This window comes from Colossoma macropomum, unplaced genomic scaffold (assembly GCF_904425465.1).
Source record: "Colossoma macropomum unplaced genomic scaffold, Colossoma_macropomum, whole genome shotgun sequence".
In the NCBI taxonomy this organism is placed as follows: Eukaryota; Metazoa; Chordata; class Actinopteri; order Characiformes; family Serrasalmidae; genus Colossoma; species Colossoma macropomum.
Genome location: NW_023496038.1, coordinates 222533 through 242282, shown reverse-complemented (window position 1 = coordinate 242282; position 19750 = coordinate 222533). Strand labels below are relative to the sequence as shown.

Below are 19750 nucleotides of genomic sequence, written 5' to 3'. Positions count from 1 at the left end.
GTGCCCCTCCCATTTTTGAGCATTTTTCAAAGCTGAGCCAGGGGTGGAGTCAGCTGAAAATAGTGGGGTGGAGTTACTCTTTAAACCAATAAGATCCTTTACACTGTGAAATCAACCTATTAAAAAAGCCAAAACACATTACAAAACCATTAGGAACCAACAGAAACACTTAATGGCTCCAGCAGGGTTATTATAGTGTAGTATATTATGATTACAGTGTCAGTTTTATTTGTTTATCTGCCCTCTGAACCCAGCGCTGAGCTCCGCTGTTCTAGTTGATGCAGCCCTCAGGTTCCAGGAGCAGATAGTCCTGCAGGGTCTTGGGGACGGGCAGCCGGGGGACGAGTGAGTGACAGAGCTTCCCGAAGTGTTTTCTCAGTGCAGCTCTGCAGAGGTGCTGTAAACAGCGCGGCCTGTACTCCAGCGCAAAGAGAGACTCATAAAACGGTCTGTGAAGCTGGAGAGACACACAGCAGTGTTTTAATTAGCTATGATTTCTATTATATTATGCGTTGTCGTTCTGCACTGATACTGAAGGTACAATAATTTAAAACAAACATAAAAAGCATTTTCAGTAAGTTATTTTGGACAGCTAACCAATTACATGATAAACTGGCTGTGATGCCAGACTGCATGGAATCTGTAACCACTGTAAGACAGACACCTGCCTTGAACGTGTCCTCAGGTATGGCTTCAACCCACTTGGATGTGACAGGAATGAGGGTGTAGGAGTTAAACAGGATCTCCACAGTCTTCGGTGCCTCTGCACAGGCTGTCAATACCTGAACAGACGGGAATAAAACAAAGAGCGAAACACAGTTCAGCAGAGTCAGTGTGGTCAGGGTTATTGAGGGCGTTTCATCAGGTATTAAACATTTCATCTGAAAGTGAAACAGACAGTGGACCCTTCCCACATTCTCACTTCTGCCCGATTCTGTTAGCAGGTCATTTTGTTTCTGGTCAAACGGCTCAGTCCAGCTTTAGGACGTTGTGCTGTGTTTCCTCAGAGCTCCAAACAGTAACAGCCACGCCTGAGATTTCACACATTTCCACCAGGCACACGTTAAGATCTAAATGGATTCAGAGGTGCTGCTGTATCTGCCGACGTTCACTGGAACTTCAGCTCATCTCAAAGTGACTCACTGCAGTAAAAAGTGAGCTAAAACAACTGAAAGTTAGAGTAGAGCAGCTAATTAACTCTAACCTGGAGAGAAGGTTCCTCTGATCCTCGTCTGCGGCCGGCGTTCAGTATTTTCTGTGTAGATTAAGTGCTGAATTATGAAAACTCAGCTGTAACGATGGAAAACTACAGAGGCCTGCTGGTGACATCCCGTATAAATTAAAATATTGACGCGTATTAAAAGTATAACATGCAGAAACGAGATCCTAATGCGAGGCCACAAGTTAGTAAGGTGTGGGAATGAGATAATTAAGTCGTGGCCACAACTTATTAATGTGTGGGAATGAGATCATGCCTTATTAAGCTGTGGTCAAGGCTTAATCATCTCATTCCCATGTCTTACTGACTCGTGTCCACACGTTAGGATCTTGTTCACGACTTAATTATCTTGTTCCCATACCTTACTAAGTCATGGTGGAATGAAACAGAAAATTCAGATGAGAATCTGGTGAATAAGAAGCTTCATCTTTATATCTGTGTAGTTTATTGAGTTTATTATTGAACAGCTTTGGCAGTTTTGGAGCCACTTTTATTAGTTTCCAGAGCACAGAGTTACAGCTCACCTACCAACGTGGAGATGCGGCATTCTTAATGACACAATACAATACTTTATATTTAAGAATTACAGAAAAAGTATGAATTAAATAAACAAGTACAAAATGTCCAGAATGTCTCATTTTGAAGTTCCCCACCTTAAGCAGTGCCTGTGGCCAAATCTGAATGGATCCATGGTTTAACAGCGTCTGAACAACGACGTGCGGCTGCCACTCCTGACGGACTACCGAGCTCTGCAGTACACTGGACAGTGGTGAACAGCCGTTGTAGTCGATGGAGTTGATATCCGCCCCATGATCCAGGAGAAGCTTCACCAGGCTGATCTGGACGTTGCGGGCAGCTTTGTGCAGAGGAGTGCGCCGCTCCTTGTCGGCGAGGTTAACGTTAGCTCCATAAGCCAAAAGGAGACGGCAAAGCTGAAGGTGTCCCTCCTGACCTTCACTCATCTTCTCCTGGGCTTCCCTGCATGCCACCCCCAGCGGCGTCTCCCCTGAGCAGCTGACGTGGTCGATGCGTGCGCCGTATCGCAGGTAGAGCTGAGCGTGATGCGGCAGGCCGTGCTTCCCTGCCACGTGTAGTGGAGTCTCCTCCTCCTCCTCACTGGGAAGGTCTACCTTGGCACCGTGACGCACCAGGGCCTTAGCACAGCTGTGTAGAACAGAGACTGTCACCTGTGAGAAAATCTTAATAGGGAACACTTATTGATTTTTCTAAATTGTGATGTAAACACATCGATAGTGGTTTAATGTGAAAAGCTCTGTTCTAGAGAAACTTAGACAGATGTCTTTACAGTGGTGGTGATAGGAATCAGGGGTCGCCATGACTACAACACAAATATAGACATTTTATTTACTATCCAGAACCACCAGTGAACCTACACGAGTCTTCTGAGTTTATATGGAATGTTGATGATGGAAAATAGTGGAAAATCTGAAATAATAAGTTTTCTTTGGGGACTATTTTGCCTCACAGCGCCCTGCATGTATCCCTCCACCATGAATGGAGTTTAAGTTCTCTAAACTATCATAAAACAGTGTCTCAGTCATCAGGCAGTGAATTCATAACCATTTCATGTAGGAACTTTCAGTGAGGGAGCTTTTAGAGGTGGACGTCTGGTTCCTATCACCACCACTGTGAACAGTTCTAACTCGGTAAGTTTATCTAGAACAGAGCGTTTCACACCAAACCACTCTGAACCGCTCTGAACCGTTCTGAACCGCTCTGATTACATTGGTGGAGTTTCCCTTTAAGGCACTGGATCTTCATATCAGTGAGATGATGCTCCAAATCAGTGTTTTTTTAGAACGATAATATTGAAAGTTCTCCTGCTTTGGGTGGTGGGTCATTCTCAGCTCTACAGTGGTGGTGGTGTGTTAGTGTGTTTTGCGCTGGTGCGAGTGGATCAGACACTCAGTCTCAGTGTTCACTGTGGGAGGATTAGTAACACTGTTTTGAAACTAACCAACTGACCAGCTAACTGGCCCTGACTGTAAGCTGGTTACAGCTGGATTCTACGTTAAAGCTATGATGATTATAACGACATATTTGTGAAACACTTATAATAACAAAAGTTACTGGTACAAAACCATCTTCATACCAAATCTCAAGAACTCACGACATTGTCTGATGTTGCTTTGGGGGGATAAACTGTGCGGCAATAGATGGTTTACAGTCTAAGTTCACTCGAGATGTAGATGTAGGTGTACAGTATAGTAGAGTATGATTCATTTGATATGATTGGCTTTCAGCTTACAAGGTCTGAAATGATTGATCGAGCTGGTGGTTCCACTTTTCACTTTATGTTAGTAAACCTGTGTTAGCACAGCAGACGCAGGGCTGCATCAGAGCAGCAGCGCCTCCCTCAGATCACGCCCTGCTATCACAGTACATGTTGAATATGGAGGTGCGATGGCACAGTTGAGTAATGAAGAATGGGTGAGAAGGATTTATTTGGGAAGGGGGTGCTAAATAACATTTGGGGGTCTAAAGCCCATCTAGAACCGGCCTAGTGACGGCCGTGCTGTTTAGAACGTGTACTTACACTTAAAAAATCTACAGAACATGATTTGAACAGGGGTGCCCAAACTTTTGCATATGGCTGTAGATGTACCTGATAAAAGGTGAAAGGGCAGCTGTGTCTAATAAACTAGCAGCCTAAATATGAAACCTGCCTCAGACTAACTGAGCTGAGAACCTGTGAGATCAGAGTGTTGTGAACATGAACGTCCACCTTTATTAAACCATCCTAGAAACAGGTTAACGACTTCAGAGCGTCTGAAACAGGGGAAATAAACGAAGTGGTACCGCAGCGACTGGGGTGTCCTGCACAGATGCAGTGGTGTCAGCCCGTCCTCCGTCAGCTGGTCCGGGTTGGCTCCGTGCTCTAAGAGAAGCTCTGCACACTCAGTATTGCTGTTTGCACAGGCTTCATGCAGGGCTGCCTTCCCTCCTGCGCTGAGATTGGGATGAGCTCCGTGCTCGAGCAGGTACTGCAGACACTCGTTAAAGCCTTGAGCCGCAGCTATGCAGAGCGGGCTTGTCAGCTCCCGCTTATATTCCAGCGACCAAAGTCCTGCAACAGAACAGGATTGAGCAGTGAGATCTAATTATCCCCTTAACAAACCATCATACACTTCTATAACCTAAGAATAGCTTTATTATTTTGCTTTGAAGCCCTGTAGTTACTGAATAATGAGCCTCAGTATGTAATAAGTCCGAAAGGTTGAGGGGTCAAGGCTTTATATCAGCCTGTTTTCAGAGTAATCTAATAAAATGGCTCTTCGCAGCTCACAGATTCAAGACTTCTCATAATTAGGTGCCATGCAGGCTGCACAGTGTATCGTTGCTAATTGTTAATGTCATATGGGCCTTTGCAATACTGATATCACCAAAATCTGCAATATGCAAATGAGCCTCTGACCAGTCACTCAGTGTTTTATTGTGTGTTGTGATCAATCACAGTGTTGGTATGAATCAAGACGTTCACATAGTCCAATAACTGTGAATCATTTTGGTCAAAATAATGCAGGGCAATGTCAACATGTAGCAACATAATCATAATATAGCATTTGTCCATGTTTTTATCAGGGAACCTCAGAATGGGTTTATAACGGGAACTTCAGGAAAAGCTTAGAACTTAAGATTCTGTCTCATTTCAACAAAACATCCCAAAGAAACTGTAGGAAATCACACGACCGTCCAGTGAAAATCAAAAGTATAAAAGATGCATGTGGGAGCCACCTGGTCTGAACTGGACACTCTTAAAAAGATGGTTCTTCAAGGGTTCTTTGGTAAAGAAAATGTTTCTATATAGATCAATGAACACTAAAAGAACCCTTTGCATGATTAAAGGGTTCTTTGCATGATGAAATGGTTCTTCAGATTGATGGAGATTGTGCTGTAGATGGTTTTATGTAGAACCTTTTTGAAAAGGGTTCTACATAGCACCAAAAAGGGTTCTGCTGTTATTCCAACCTTGATGTTGTCACAATAGAAGAACCCCTTTTGGTGCTATCCACCCATCCATACATCTCCCAAGCAGCTTATTATATAGAACCGTTTTCTTTACTTAAGAACCCTTGAAGAACCATAATTTTAAGTATGTAGTAAACCAGAGACGACAGCAGTGCAGTTATATGTAAGATAGTTATAGAAACTGTTACTCTACTGGAGAGCGGTTTACCCGAGGGTCCGAACGTGGTCGCGGTGTTCGCCTGCCACTGCAGCTCCTCACGGTTCACATTGTAAAACACATCAAGGTCTATGTAGTTCCTTTTGAGGAGGGTGCGAAGCCCCTTGGCATCTCCCGTAATCACGGCCCTGTAGAGCCTCAGGGAGCGAATATCGGCCTTCCCCTCGTCTCTCTGCCCCGGCTGACGGCTGTTCTCCTCCAGTAAGGCCCGCCACCCATCCAGCTGCACGGTGGAGCAGAGGCTTTCGAACCGCAGCGTCCTCAGCATCTCCTCCAAATGCCCAATGTTTTCAGAGACTTCGGCTTTTATAGGCCTGGTCATATTTTCCTCCAGCTCAAAGCACTTTTGTTCTTCTATTAATAGCAGTGCATTGTTATCCTTCAGTTGCTCAAAGCTTTACTGGATCCATATTTAGCAGCTGATGTATGAGACACTTTAAACCCTTTTGAGCTGCGAAAATTTATTACCTTTCATTTTCGCGTTAGAATAAAAACATTATATCATCGTTACATTTTCATTATTATTATTACTATTATTTAATTTTAATTACATTATCGTTTCTTTTCTGGTTCAGTCTTATTATTTTTATTTTCTGTTGTTTTTATATGCTTGTTCTTTTCTAATTTCTCTTTCTAAAGTCTTTAGCTGCATTTTAATGTATGAAAGTGCATTTTACTATTTGTGTTCACATTTTCATCACAATTCTATGCTTAAGAACAGCCAGTTTGCATTGTAGTCCATGTAGTTGCTGAACAATAATCCTTAGCATGTGGGATTTTAAGGCTTAATGTGAGTATTTTCTCCTATAAAGTTTAGAGTGTTCAGAAACAGTGTCTTCTTTTCCACTGCAGGGCCAAACGGCTCTGAGCGTGAAGAATAACCATTACAGTGGCTTTTCCACACGGATACAGTTTGACACAGAGAGCTCCAGAACCGGGCTCAGTGTGTTTTTTTCAGCACGGTTAACTAACCGTACTTGAGGCCACAGAACCGTTTTCTGGGATGACGTAATGTCATAGCAATTCCCTGATTGGTTCTATGTTTATGTTGATATTGTGCCACAGCATCAAACTTGAAAACAGTCAAATCAGTTCAATTCACTCACAATGTGGCAAATAAATGAAAGCAGTGCAAAATTTTCAAACCACCGTTCAATAAACATCAAAGCCAATCAATCAATCCAACACCAATTTCTAAATAGTAAACAGCGCTGACAAGCAGGAGAGTGTAGCTGGTAAGTGTTAGCTTAGCTCACATGACAACAGCTCTGCTCACCACAGAACAGGTTCGATTCTGACTAACAAAAGCTTTACAGATGCAAATTTAGTTGACAATGACTCAAATAAAGTCGAGCGGCTGGTGTTAGACGCTAAAGCTTACCGAGCTTCTCTCTCCTAGCTAGCTTAGCTAAAGAGATTCAAACAGTACAGGTTCGATTAGACTAGCTGCGCTGCTGTCACAAGTACAGATGATATTAACACATTTCAGCGAGAGAAAAGTCGCCTGGTCGGTGTTGGAGTGATAAAAAGCCTGTTCTGTAGTGCTTTAAGCTGTAGCCTGCTAGGCTAAGCTAACACAAGTGTACGGTGTCCCACTGCAGTACGGACTCGGTTTCAGCTAACTGATGCTTAAAAACACCCGTTTAGAGGATAAAGACTCTGAGAGCAGAAACTCGAATGTCTGGTGTTGAAGTGACAGAAATATAGTAAACAGAATTGTTCTGCGGTGCTTTCAGCTGAACCCTGCTGGGGGACGCTAATGCTAATGCAGTTAGCTACAGGTGTTTCAGTAACAGATGCTCAAATCCCACCTGTTTAGAGGATAAAGAATCTGAGAGCAGCCGAGTGTTTGGAGTTGGAGTGACAGACGGGATCAAACGTGTTTTGTGGTGGGTGGTGTGAGCGTAGCTGTTAGCCTGTTAACAATTAGCCACTTGCATGTGTAGTTTTCTTCAGTATTTCCTGGTTCTGATTTGCCGGTAGTCCAAACCGGCGAGGAACAGCACAGTGCGGCTCTGGGAACCATTCGGCTCGACGGTGGAAAAGAGGCCAGGGTTTTGTTAAAAAGCCAGAGGGACTCTGAGTGATTGGAATCAGCTGCAGTGTTGCCAGGATGCTTGCTGTCTGAGAAAGTGTGTCATGCATGCTGTACGGCTCTGACTGCCACAGTCCTCCCGCGGCCCTCTGTGTCGGGCATTACTGCAGATCCCTGCTTCAAACAGACCAGCACGTCAGCCCCACTGACTGAGACTCAGCTGAAGGCTTTAGCTGTAAAACGTAGGCAGCGAATCCTCTAAACCTATTTTAAGGAGCTTTATTTCACCGTCCCTGAAAGCCGGCTGGAGGAATGTACAGTGTAAACATGAAATACCAGCCTGTTCCAGTGTGTCCTCAGAGTAGATAAGCTTCACACCACAAGTGGAGCCCCTGGATGGTGTCAGTGCTACACGGGCAGACTCTCTGTCGACATCAGAATCTCGAAAAAATGTTTTGATCGAACGTCTTTTTAGAACTGCGGTCCAAACTCTTTTTTAAAACAATGAAACGCAAAAAACTGCAAGGTTATTAGGAAATAAATAAATAAAGAAAAGAAGAAAATCTGTATTTAAAGTTTTAAATGTTTAAGGATATCGAGCACTTTCATGGTTAATTTTAAATGACTGTATTGATTATGGAGAGTGATTTTGTATTATAGTGCTGTGTTTGCTGTGTTACACCTGATGCCTACTGTTAGATTTGTTTAGATCAGAGACCACAATGAAAATAAGTCTTCAGGTGTTTTTTTGTTCTCACTGACTGTTTCTGTTTTTATGCATTGCCTCTTCTGAAGTGTGGTGACTGCTGTTCATTTTAAAGATCTATTTTTTTATTATATTTTTTGTTCTTTTTGTTATTTTTAACTGATTTATTGGGGGTTGTTGGTTATTGAAGTCTCTGTTTTATGTCTGTAATGTGTGACTTCTTCAGTGGGGACAGTTTGTTATATGTTGCTGCCTGTTTTGAACAGGACCTCCTGTAAAATAGGCTTTAAATCTCAGATGTTTCCTAATTTTTCAGGGAGTTAAAACCCTTAAATATCTACAGCCCAAAGTTTTACTACACACATCTAAACCTAAGAATAGCTCAGGTTTACACTGAAGTCCATGTAGCGAGGGTGAAAATGAAAACTGTTCCACTGAAAGCAGCTGCAGCACCAACTTTAAAGCGTTACTGTTTAGCTTTAAAAGATCTAAAACTATGGATGGACTGTTTCTGTGCTAGCAGGGCGTTAGAGAGGAGATGGTTGATGAGGAGTAAAGAAACAGACAGGGGACCTTTAGAACGGTTCTTAATTTTCTGTTACAAATAGTGTTTTTCTTCTTTTTTTAGTGATTGCCCATCGCAAAGCAGTGCGCAACACTACTGTTATCCATATCTTCTTCTTCTTCTGCTTCTTGATACACTTTTTTTTGTCCATTTCTTGTCAACATTCCTGAATCACTGCATGTTTTGTTGATGTAAATCCTCATAGTAATTAAAAAAGTAGCTACTGCGCACTTTACCGGTTAATTAAAAAAACCTGGCTGTCGATATCCTGGCCCTCTCTCAGCATCAGCGAGCTGCACTGTTGATGTGGAACCACGCCGAGATACTCCCTAAACTCAGTGTAGGGATCTTATGAATAGCACTGTGCACTAAATGAATTGTGAGAACTGTGTTAGAGCTGCATTCAGTCATCAGTCAGCGTTCAGGGTGTCACTGCAGCTGTTCAGCTGAAGTCATGACTAGAAAAAGTGCAGTTTAATTCTATTCTGGTGCCTCATTACAGTCGACATACTGTGGAACAGGAGTGAAGAATTCAGTGCAGTAAATGTTTGTTCATAAATCTGTACTAAATAGATCTAAACATAAAACTGAAGATGCAAATGAAAATGTCCTCACTCTCCAGTATCTTCCTAAGCAAGTGTTTTTGAGAAAGATCCTAAGAAAAAGTCTCCGTCAGATTCATGTTGTGTTCTTAAAGTGCAGAACTGTTCTCTCCTTTGTGTTCTTTAGTGTGTGTAGATTCTGTTCTTACCTAAGAACAAATCCAAATAAGAGAACATTGGTGAGTCAAAGTCTTCGTCAAAACTGCGTAAGTGGGGTTAAGAAGGAATTTCTTCTTAAGAACGGTTGGAGAGGTCCAATAATCTTAGGCATGCAGCTGCAGGCATAAACACAAATGATAAATAAACCCCCAAGCACACGGGAAGAGGGGGCTGTAGCGCCCCCCTGATTTCAGGATTGTAACTGTTAAAGATAATAATAACAATAAAACATTCTGAACTGTATGATGATGTGAGCGCAGTAGAGACCCATGTGTGCCTGTTTAGAGCAGAGTTTGTTTATATTGTAAAAATCTGTAGCTGCTCTGTTTAAGAGAATGCTGTATTTTCATTACAGTGAGCTGCTTTGTGGGCGCGTTGCTCAAACATGCAGGTTGAGAGAAAGTCTATGCAGAGTTATAGGCTAGTTGTGACACTCAGAGCAGCCTTGTATTTTTTTTTAGCTTAAAAAAATAATCTAATGTCATATAAACGTTTTATCGACGGCTGTGTCTTGCGCTCAGTGTGCTCAATGTGTAACTGTGGGTGTGACACATTCGGCTACCGTGCCATCTGATTGGTCGGCGCTCAGTTCATTTGCATAAAGTTAATCCAGAATGAGAGAGCCGGTGGTCTCATGTGTCAGGTGTTTATAGTAGCTACGCTCCAAGCAGAGGCTGCAGCTGAGGTAGTGCGGGTCCTCAGTAGGACTGTCCTATGAAGTCTCCTCCTTAGTAGCCTACTGGTCACACAATAGAGCAGTGCTAACAAGGCTGCATGATGACGTCACCAGAAAGCCTCTTGCAATTGTGGCGTGAAATTTCGAGGCTGTATACGAAGGGTCCTTCACTTTGGAACGGTCTGCTGTGACGTAGAGGCCGAGAAATGAACCTTGGCTGCAGCCTGGACTTTGGAACGCAGCTAGTGTCGCCTCTTGCCTTATTACAGCACTGAATGACACAGTCTGTTTGATGAGATTGAATCATTTTGCATGACATCATCAGCCATGTTACATAAATGCTGATTAAAATTTCAGCACTCCCAACTTTAAACACCCTCCGGTGTCCCTGTGCACCACCCCCCACCCCCCCCAACACATACTCCGGGTGCCACATTAACATGCCACCCTGCAAAAACTCCCTACCAACCCTTTTCCACCCCTGACAGAACTTTCTGGATCCTCCACTGGAGAAAGGAGCTCTCTCTCAGTGAGAACATGGCCAGTTCTGTCCAAGACATTTCAACTAACGTTGAGTGCTCCTTTTAGATGGATCTTCTTGTTGATGGAGCTTTTTTACCACATTTTTTGAGTTTGATTCCATTGTTTGCAAACAATACAGATATGAAAAATCATTTGGAGGTTGTGCTCTTGACCACTCTGGCTAATGGTTTACATAAACTGGTGATTTTATTAGAGAAGGTGTCAACAAAAATGAAGAATCTGAGTTATTACTTTGCAGTGTGTGACTTAGTAATCCTTTAAATCCTTTAAAATACTTACAAACTCACAACTACAGTGCATCTTCACATCTAACTTAGCTGTATCTAACTTTTCTTTCAGGTCTTATTGAGCTGCAGTGCCCTGGCCAGATTAGACCTCTGTGCGACGTCCCTTTCGGTCACCTGGCTCAACCTCAAACTCACCACGCTTCTGTGCAGTCCACCGCAGCTCGTCACTTTGGAACACTAGAATCTTATTGAGCTCCTCAGGGTCTGAGAACCCGTCCTGCAGATCTCTCCAGTGGTGGGCCAGCAGCTCGACCAGGACAGGAGGACAAGGGAAGTCCAGCACTGGCTGCTTGGAGCCTCGCCGGCATTTTTTGCTCCTAGCCTCGTCACTCTCTAAAGAAGGCCACCTTCGGTCAGCGAGGCACGGACAGGCAGGTACGCGACTCGCAATGTACGCTTCTCCATCCTGCGAGAGCATCACTGCTGAAGAGGTCACTTTTCACGGTCCGTTTGGGTTCTTACCTGCCCGCTCTGCGACTATTTATATTCCCACTGCTGCCCTACATCTTGTATTTTTAGTACAGATGGCATGTGATTGTTGAGGGTCATGCGATTCCAATGGCAGACACAGACTTTATCATTGTTTATCCCACAGCGCTGGATACATGAGACACAATCGAAATGAAAGGGTCAGAATAGTAAACATGTCAGATGTGAGGCTAAGTGGAGTGCATTGGTGCTGATATCACCAGTGCGTTGATCTAGAAATAGTAGCAGACATGAGAAAAAATACCAGTGGCTTTCCATTGTCCTCCAATCAGATTGGCCAAACAGCTGCCCAGGAATCTGCACTGTGATCCTGGCAGAGATGTGACATACTAACCTTTCATCCCACAGCTGTTAGACGGGTCGGCATTAAAATACAGTGAAAAGTTAAAGGTTTTTGCTTAATTAATTGAATGGTGGATGTGAACTGGTTGCATTTTCATTGTCTGTTCATGTGTTTTAACTTACATGCAAATGTTTTTGGATTTTCTGATATGAATTGTATATTATTAGAAATAATATTTTTCAACTTATTTTGAGGTTAAATGTACGCCTTGCATAGCAGCCCATAGTAAGAGGTCCATAGTTAAAATGGTGTACATGTGCCTCATCATCCTCTTGTCTTATTTACTGCAGTATCAGCTGCCAAAATCAACACAATTTGGCTTTACAGTCAAAATACATATCAGTGTAGTATCAAAACCAACTGGCCAGCTGCTCTCACTGTGTGAACATTTCATGACACACAGACCAATAGAAATGGTCCAACATGAACAAAATCTCATTACATTTCCATTTCTGAGATATGAGGTTTCGTTACAATGGCAATGAAATAACAGTGGCTCTCCACTGTCCTTCAAACAGCTGCCCAGGAATCTGCAGTGTGATCCTGGCAGAGATGTGACACGCTAACCTTTGATCCCTCAGCTGTTAGACTGGCCGACATTAAAATACAGTGAAAAGTGAAAGGTTTTTGCTTAATCGATTGAATGGTGGATGTGAACTGGTTGCATTTTTCTTGTCTGTTCATGTGATTTATAAGCAACTTCCATGCGAATGTTTTTGGATTTTCTGATATGAATTGTAATTTATTAGAAATTCCTTTAATTGTTATGATCCTCATCAGAGGAGATGTGTTGGTGTTTATCAGAGGAAGAAGAGTCGATCAGAGGTGAGTAGTAACTACATTTACTCAGTTACATGTACTATTTGATAGATTTGTACTTTCCTGAGTATTTCACAACAATAATACTTTTACATTTACTGATGTACAGTCACGTGAGGAAGTAAGTATACCCCATGAAATATTTCTTTTTGTTGACATTTGTGAACATATCAGTAATTAATCTTTAGTGAAACATCATAAGTAGATAAATGTTATGTAATAGCACATTGCATGTACAGCCCAATGGGATTAAGGTCTGGGCTTTGAGTGGGCCACTGTATAACCTTCCATTTCTTACTATTAGATGTTCTTTTGTGGATTTACTTGTATGTTTGGGATCATTATCCTGTTAGAAGGTCCAACTTTTTCAGCTTCAACATTTTGGCAGATGGTCTCACAATCTCCTCAAGCACTCTCTGCTATGAAAGAGAATTCATAGTGAATTCTATGATTGCAAGTTGGCCAGCAAAGCAGCCACAAACCATAACACTGCCACCACCATGCTTTACAGTTGTTATGAGTTCTGATCAAGTGCAGTCTTTGTTTTTTGCCAAACACGGCTTCTGGCACAGTATCCAAACAACTCTATCTTTGACTCGTCTGTCCAGAGCACGTTGTTCCAGAAGTCCTGGTCTTGCCTCAATATTTATCAGCAAACTTTACTCTTTCCCTGATGTCCTTTTTAGGCAGCAAATGCTTCCTTCTGGTGCTCCTCCCAAATTTGTGCAGTCTCATTCTAATAGCAGATGCACTTCTACATCAACAGTGGCAAGAGTTACCTGCAGACCCTGTGATGATGTTTTGGGGTTCTCATAGATTCTTTTAGCATCTTATGCTCTCCTCTTGCATTAAATTTGCCTGGACCTGTTGGCAGTGGTTTTAAATCTTCTCTTCGTGTAGATGATCTTCCCGGCAGTGTAAAGATAGATTACTAATATTTTGGAAGTCTTCTTAAACCCTTCCCAGACACACAGACATGTACAGTCTTCTTTCTGAAGGCTTCAAAGAGCTCTTTTGATCTTGGCATGATCATTCCACCACACACTCCAATAACAAAGACCAAACCAGCCCAGAAAATCTAAGGTTCCTCAAAGATATTCTCCAATCGTGTTCTAATCATCAGCATCTGACCGGGCGACACATTTGAAGCAGTGATATATGTGTGGATGTGTTTCTTTTTCCACATAAGAAAATTATCACTTCATCTGTTACATCATATCACCTTTACCCATCAACACTGTTTAGATGAAGACAGAGTATCTGAATGTCCAAATGTTTTGAAAAGTTCTAATCTTTTCATGGGGTGCCTTTACTTCCTCACATGACTGTATATGATAATGAAGAATCTACTTTTACTGAGTTACAATTTAGTTCAGTTGTTCTACTAATTTCATTTTGGGTTTAATTTTGTTATTTTATATTAGGAACATAATCTGTTCCTTTACTATGGATGGAAGTGTTTAAAGTCTGCCAATTTATTACTACATTTGTTGTGTACAGTCAAGTGTAAAGTGCTATACACTCTTAAAAAGATGGTTCTAGGGTTCTTTAGTAAAAAAAAATGGTTCTAGATAGAACCATGAACAAAGAAGGCTTTGCATGATTAAAAGGTTCTTTGCATTGTGAATGGGTTCTTCAGATAGGCAGAGAATTTGCTGTAGATGGTTCTATACAGAACTTTTTTGAAATGGGTTCTATACAGCACCAAAAAGAGTTCTTCTATTGTTATAATGTTGGGGTTATTACAATAGGAGAACCCTTTTTGCTAGAATGAACCATCTACAGCACATTCTCAATCAATCTGAAAAACCATTTCACCATGCAAAGAACCATTTAATCATACAAAGGGTTCTTTGAGTATTTATGGTTCTATGTAGAACTATTTTCTTTTGTCAGCCTCCATGACTAGAATTACCACAGTGGATCCACCAGCGTCTAGCACTGATCATGAACTCTATCTCTCTCTTTGACAGAGAACCTATGAGACAGTTCTGACTTCACTTTACTTCCTCCTGCATTAATCAGAATATTTCTGAAAGATGTTCGAGCTCTAAGCTTCTTTGTTGTATCTTGTCATAAAATCATAAAATCTCATTAGCTCTGTCATTCTCTTTTCATCCGGGGTCGACCAGAGGAGGATGGGTTCCTCCCTTGAGTCTAGGCTCTTCTCGAGGTTTCTTCTTGTTACTCCTAGGGAGTTTTTCCTCACCTCTGGCTCGCTTATGGGGGGACTTGGACCTGGATTTAGTTCCTTATACATGGACTTTTTATTTTCTTTTATTCTTTTGATAACCTTTCCATTAACTGCTTTTCTGTAAAGCTGCTTTGAGACAACACTAGTTGTAAAAAGCACTATACAAATAAATGTTGTTGTTGTTTACTAAAGAACCCTTGAAGAACCATCATTTTTAAGTGTGTTGGTCAGTGGTGTTTAGGACTCACCTACCAGCACAGCTGGTGGAAGCTGAACACTGGGGTCTTTCATCCAGTCATCATTGGACAGTTCAATCACGGCGTCTGGGTTCTCTCTGCTCAGGCCTTTGAGAATGTTCTCTACACACCTGAAGTCGCCCTTATCCTGTGCACTTTTTAGCGTCTGCACAAATTCGGACTCAACAGGATAATCCAAAGTTAAACCTGACATTTTACAGCTGCTATTTACCGTCCAGTTTCACACTCAAAGTTTTGTTAGTGCAGAAAACGCCAAGATTATTTTAACACTGGAAGTTTGTTGTCATTATCCAGGACTGCAGCTAATAATAGAGCAGCCAGTCTGTCAGATGATCAGGTGGCTTAAAATAGCACTGGTGGTTTAGGCAGGAGTGTCGCACTAAACTCTGGGTTCAGGGCACAGGGGGGTGCCATGCCCCCACCACCACCCCTTCCCATATAAATAAAGGAAATGAAAAACATAACGTATTTATTATGCTTTGTTTATTTATGTGGTTAAACAGCTGACAGTACAGTAATTGTGCCCTGAATCATCAGTCTGGCTGTAGTTACTCAAACAGAACCAGGTCAGGGAACCACGCAGTGTGAAAACACTTTTGTGATTCAAACTTTCGGACAGATTACAGGAAGTTGACTCTATTGACTCTAAGGCTATTGTCTCATATGAAACAACAGAAGAAGAAAAAGAACCCGGAGAGAAGTTAGACGCTCCTCCACAAACCAATCAGTGACCAGTACAGGGAGATGCAGCCCATGGTGATGACGACAGGACACAGGTGTGTCGTGCAGAGTTCTTTAGTGCGCCCGATAAACTGCAACGAGGAACCAAAACTGACTGGATCAAATGTAACAATGTACACAATACAATCATACAGTGCAACAAAAACATGGACTCTGGTTTGGACTTACAGGTGTGAAAATGTCCTTAGCGGCTTTCACACCTGCCTTGTTTGGCCCGGAGCTTCTGATTTTCAGTTTGGTCCAAACCAAATTAGTGGGTGCGTAAGGGTCCAGCCTGTGTCACCGGCTGCCATCAGAGGGCGACGGCGGCAAGGCGCCACCAGTTCAGGGAACTCCAATTCCCAGAAGTCCTTGGGCTGATTAAGGCCAACCTGGCACACCTGTGGACTCCTCTACTAAAGGCTGTGGCAAACAGGAGCCCTTTGTAGAGGGGTGAACAATAAGGTACTCAGTGTTGTTGAAGAAAAGAAAAGAAAAGAAACGAAAAGAACAGAACAACTGACCCAAAACAACAGAAAGAAGAAAAAGTGGGCTAAAAAAGAATAAGCTGCCCCAAAACTACTTAAAAACCAAAAGAAGGCTTAAATAAGAAACGGCTCCACTAAGAGCAAACAGGTGAAACGTAAAGCTGACCTTCCTCTCAGAATCACAGAGGAAGTGTTTTTGTTTTCTGATTATCTTTTATTTCACATTTTTATCTCAGCCTTTGTTTGAGCTGCTTTCAGCGTCCCCTTTGAAAATTTGCCCTTTCCCGCCATTTTTTCATTCCCATTCATTGAGGTGTTTTCGCCTGTGCTTCCTGGTGGTGCAGCGGTAACTCTTCGGACCACTAATCAGTACATTGGTGGGTCGAGCCTGGCTCTGTACCACCTCAACATGCAGAATCGCTCCATTCACACTCCTTAATTCATGGCCTCATTAGTTCATTTAAGACCCTTTCTCTCCTCTCTGCACTTGGGTCCGCCTCCCTGCCGTCCTGTAACAGGGTGTAAACGGAGACTTGGAGCACGGTCTGGACCAAAGGACCAAAATGTCTGACCAAAAGAGACAGTCTTGAATATGGTTCGGTTTATTTGCAGTGTGAAAACACTTTTTGGAAGGACATCATCACCCAAAAAAAGTAAAAATGAGCCACAGTAGTGCAACATAAACGGTGGTTTAGACTTACACCCTTAAACTTTGTTTGAAATAATCAATCTAATTAGAGGGAAATTCAAAAGAGAAAAACTTTTATTTAAATATATTTAAATATATCTGGTCATGTTCACTGAAAGTGACCTATTAACTACCTTGTTTCATGTCTTTGTTTGGGGTGCTGCTCTCTCTCCCTCAGTGGCTGAGCTAACAGTGTTCCAGGTCAGCTGCTGGGCTGAGGCTGAACTTCTTTGGGCTGTGAGGGCAAAAACACTATTTTACATTAGCTACTTTAAAAATGCTCACTTGCTGTACTGAATAAAATCCTGTGGTTTATCAGCCTGTGTTTGTTACAAATGACTGCAAATGTAGTCAATTGCTAACTTAGCTGGGTCATGTTACTGAAGGTGCCCAGATTTCTGAAATGAAACCGGGGACATTTCCAGTTTGGTGGTCAGTGTATCATTAAAATATTCAATGTTTTGATCTATAAAATAAAAAGGGGGTCAGTCCCAGTTTCCTGTGTTTTGGCCATAGTAACTGCTGTACTGTAACGAACTCTGGTGAAGGCCGACTGATAAAACTGGGTACTAACTAAGAAACTCGGTAAATGGTGTCAGTAAATCATACAGTAGCTCCCATAAACAGAGAGGCGGGTAAACTATGAAATGCTCCGTAAAGAAATGGTCAGCATGCATGAGAATAAATTACTATTTATTGGGATCTTCTCACAGAACTTGTTGCTACTTTATGATCTCCGTCTTCAGGAAGTGCAGCTCTAAAGTCCTCACTGGCCTCTGAAACACTGACTTCAGCAATGTGGTCTCTGAGAAACTGGATGCTCTGCTGTACCTTTTCGGTTTCTATTTTGGTCCCAAATACTGAACACGTTTCCAAAAATCCTGGCAGCTGCATCCAGGAGGACACAATTTTGCAACACTGCAAAACAGAAGGCTGCAAATTGTTCTGTTTGTCTAAGCTTTTTTAGTTTGTCTAATCTTCTGGGTTTCTTTCCTTGTTCGATTCCCACAACTCTCTCCAAACATGTTATTACATCCTCCTTATTGAATGCTAACAGAGAACTCTGCACTAATGCCCAGCTACGGTCTGTTTCAATCTTACTGACCTTCATCAAGGTGTATTTTGACAACTTCAGCTGAAATTGTGAAAACCTGAATGTCATCAGAGGAGCTGAAGGCTCATTGTTGAGGATCTCTGTAATACAGCACTGCTCTGACTCCACCAACATACAGATTCACTTGTTTTTTCTGCTGCAAATGCTGCACAAGGATTCCAAGTCCTGTTTCAGTGTATATGTGCAAAGCAAAGGGTCAGTCTGAAGGTGCTGCACATTGTTACGCTTCACTATGTATGCAGTGAGTCTCTCTCTTCTCCAGGCACTGCAGCCCCATTTCTAGTTTGTTCCATATCTCGCTCCTCTGCTCAGAGTTCACTCTGTGGTCCTCGCGCCCAGTGTCTCGTGCTCTGTGTCTTGGCTAGTGTGCTCCACGTCACGTCCCGGGGATGTAAACTGCCAGTCTGTGCTGATTAGCGTGGTCACTGTGCTTTTGGCTGTATCGTTAGGGTTACTGTTTTTGTGCTTTGACTTTTGTTTGTGACTCTGAGATCAGTTTGACCCTGTGCTTTTGCCTTTGCTGTCTTGCATATCATTGCTATTGGGACAAAACCTCAGATCTATATTATTGTTTTTTTGTTTTTTTTCATTTTTTGACATAAGTTCACCTTTGTGTATTTTGTACTTAGTCTCATCAGCTGTAGGGTGGTCACTGTTTGAGCTGGGCGTGAAGGTTTGTATGTCTGTTTGTGGTCAGTTAGGGAGTCTCAGGTAAGCGGACTGTCTTTTGTTTTCTTTTCTTTGTGGTTATGTTAGGATGTGAAATAGGGCTGGTTTTGGGGGGGTTGTTTGTTATTTTTGGCATCTGAAGTCAAATCTGCTGTTTGCCTTTGTACAAATTTCCTTACAATATATTTTTCACTTATTCTCTCCACTTCTCCGTTTGTTCCCCTTCACTCATCCCACATACCATAAGCTGTTGCCGTTACACACAAGGTTATCAAACATTCACTATTTCGGCCCAAACCCAGACTGGGTCATAACTGTAACTTCCACCGTCACATTCCTCGACAGACAAAACCAGCTCCATGATGACGTCATGGCGAAGGCGACTTTAAGAACAGTCTCAGTTAAACTCCTGGTGATGCTGCCGGCCGTCAGTCCCTGAGGAGCAGCAGCTGCCAGTCGTCTGTGATACTCAGAGCTCGACTGACCGATCATCTCTGCAGTTTTTCCCCTCTGATGTTACAACTGAATGTCTTCTCTGCTCTGAGATGTCTGACTGTCCTATTTGTCACACTCGGATCGTGACCTTTTGACCTTTAACTGGTCTCTTCTTTTTAAAAATGTGGCTTTACCAGTGGAACAAGTGCTCCCTGTGCTCACTCTCAAATATGGTCATCTTTTCTTTCTGCTGCTTGGATTCCTGACATGTTGATAGTGAAATGAAAGTGTGCAGCTGGGATTTTTCTCTCTGAGCTTTTCATAAACTACATTAGACCAAGGTTTCCTCAGCTGGGCAGGAGCTCTGCAGGGAGCAGTCATTCCCACTCCCTCCTGGAACATTCTGGAATCAGTCTCAGCTGATCTGTCCTGATCTGTTTGTTTCGTTTCTGGAGTACAGTCAACACAATCTTTGTCACGTTTAGATTTTTTCTCTCACTTTCCAGTTTTTCCTGCTCTCCATGCAGCTCAGCGT

The 19750-nt window shown here is 42.4% G+C and overlaps 1 protein-coding gene across 1 annotated transcript; it reads right to left on the bottom strand.

Moving 5' to 3' along the window:
• Positions 1-26: 26 nt before the first annotated feature.
• On the bottom strand, positions 27-11452 carry asb18 (ankyrin repeat and SOCS box containing 18). Its single transcript, XM_036564724.1, has 5 exons — positions 11135-11452; positions 4040-4307; positions 1873-2383; positions 669-782; positions 27-457 (listed from the first exon to the last, which is right to left on the bottom strand). The coding sequence occupies exons 1-5, from the start codon at positions 11415-11417 to the stop codon at positions 272-274; spliced, it is 1362 nt and encodes a 453-aa protein (XP_036420617.1). The 5' UTR covers positions 11418-11452; the 3' UTR covers positions 27-271.
• Between the last annotated feature and the right edge of the window lie 8298 nt (positions 11453-19750).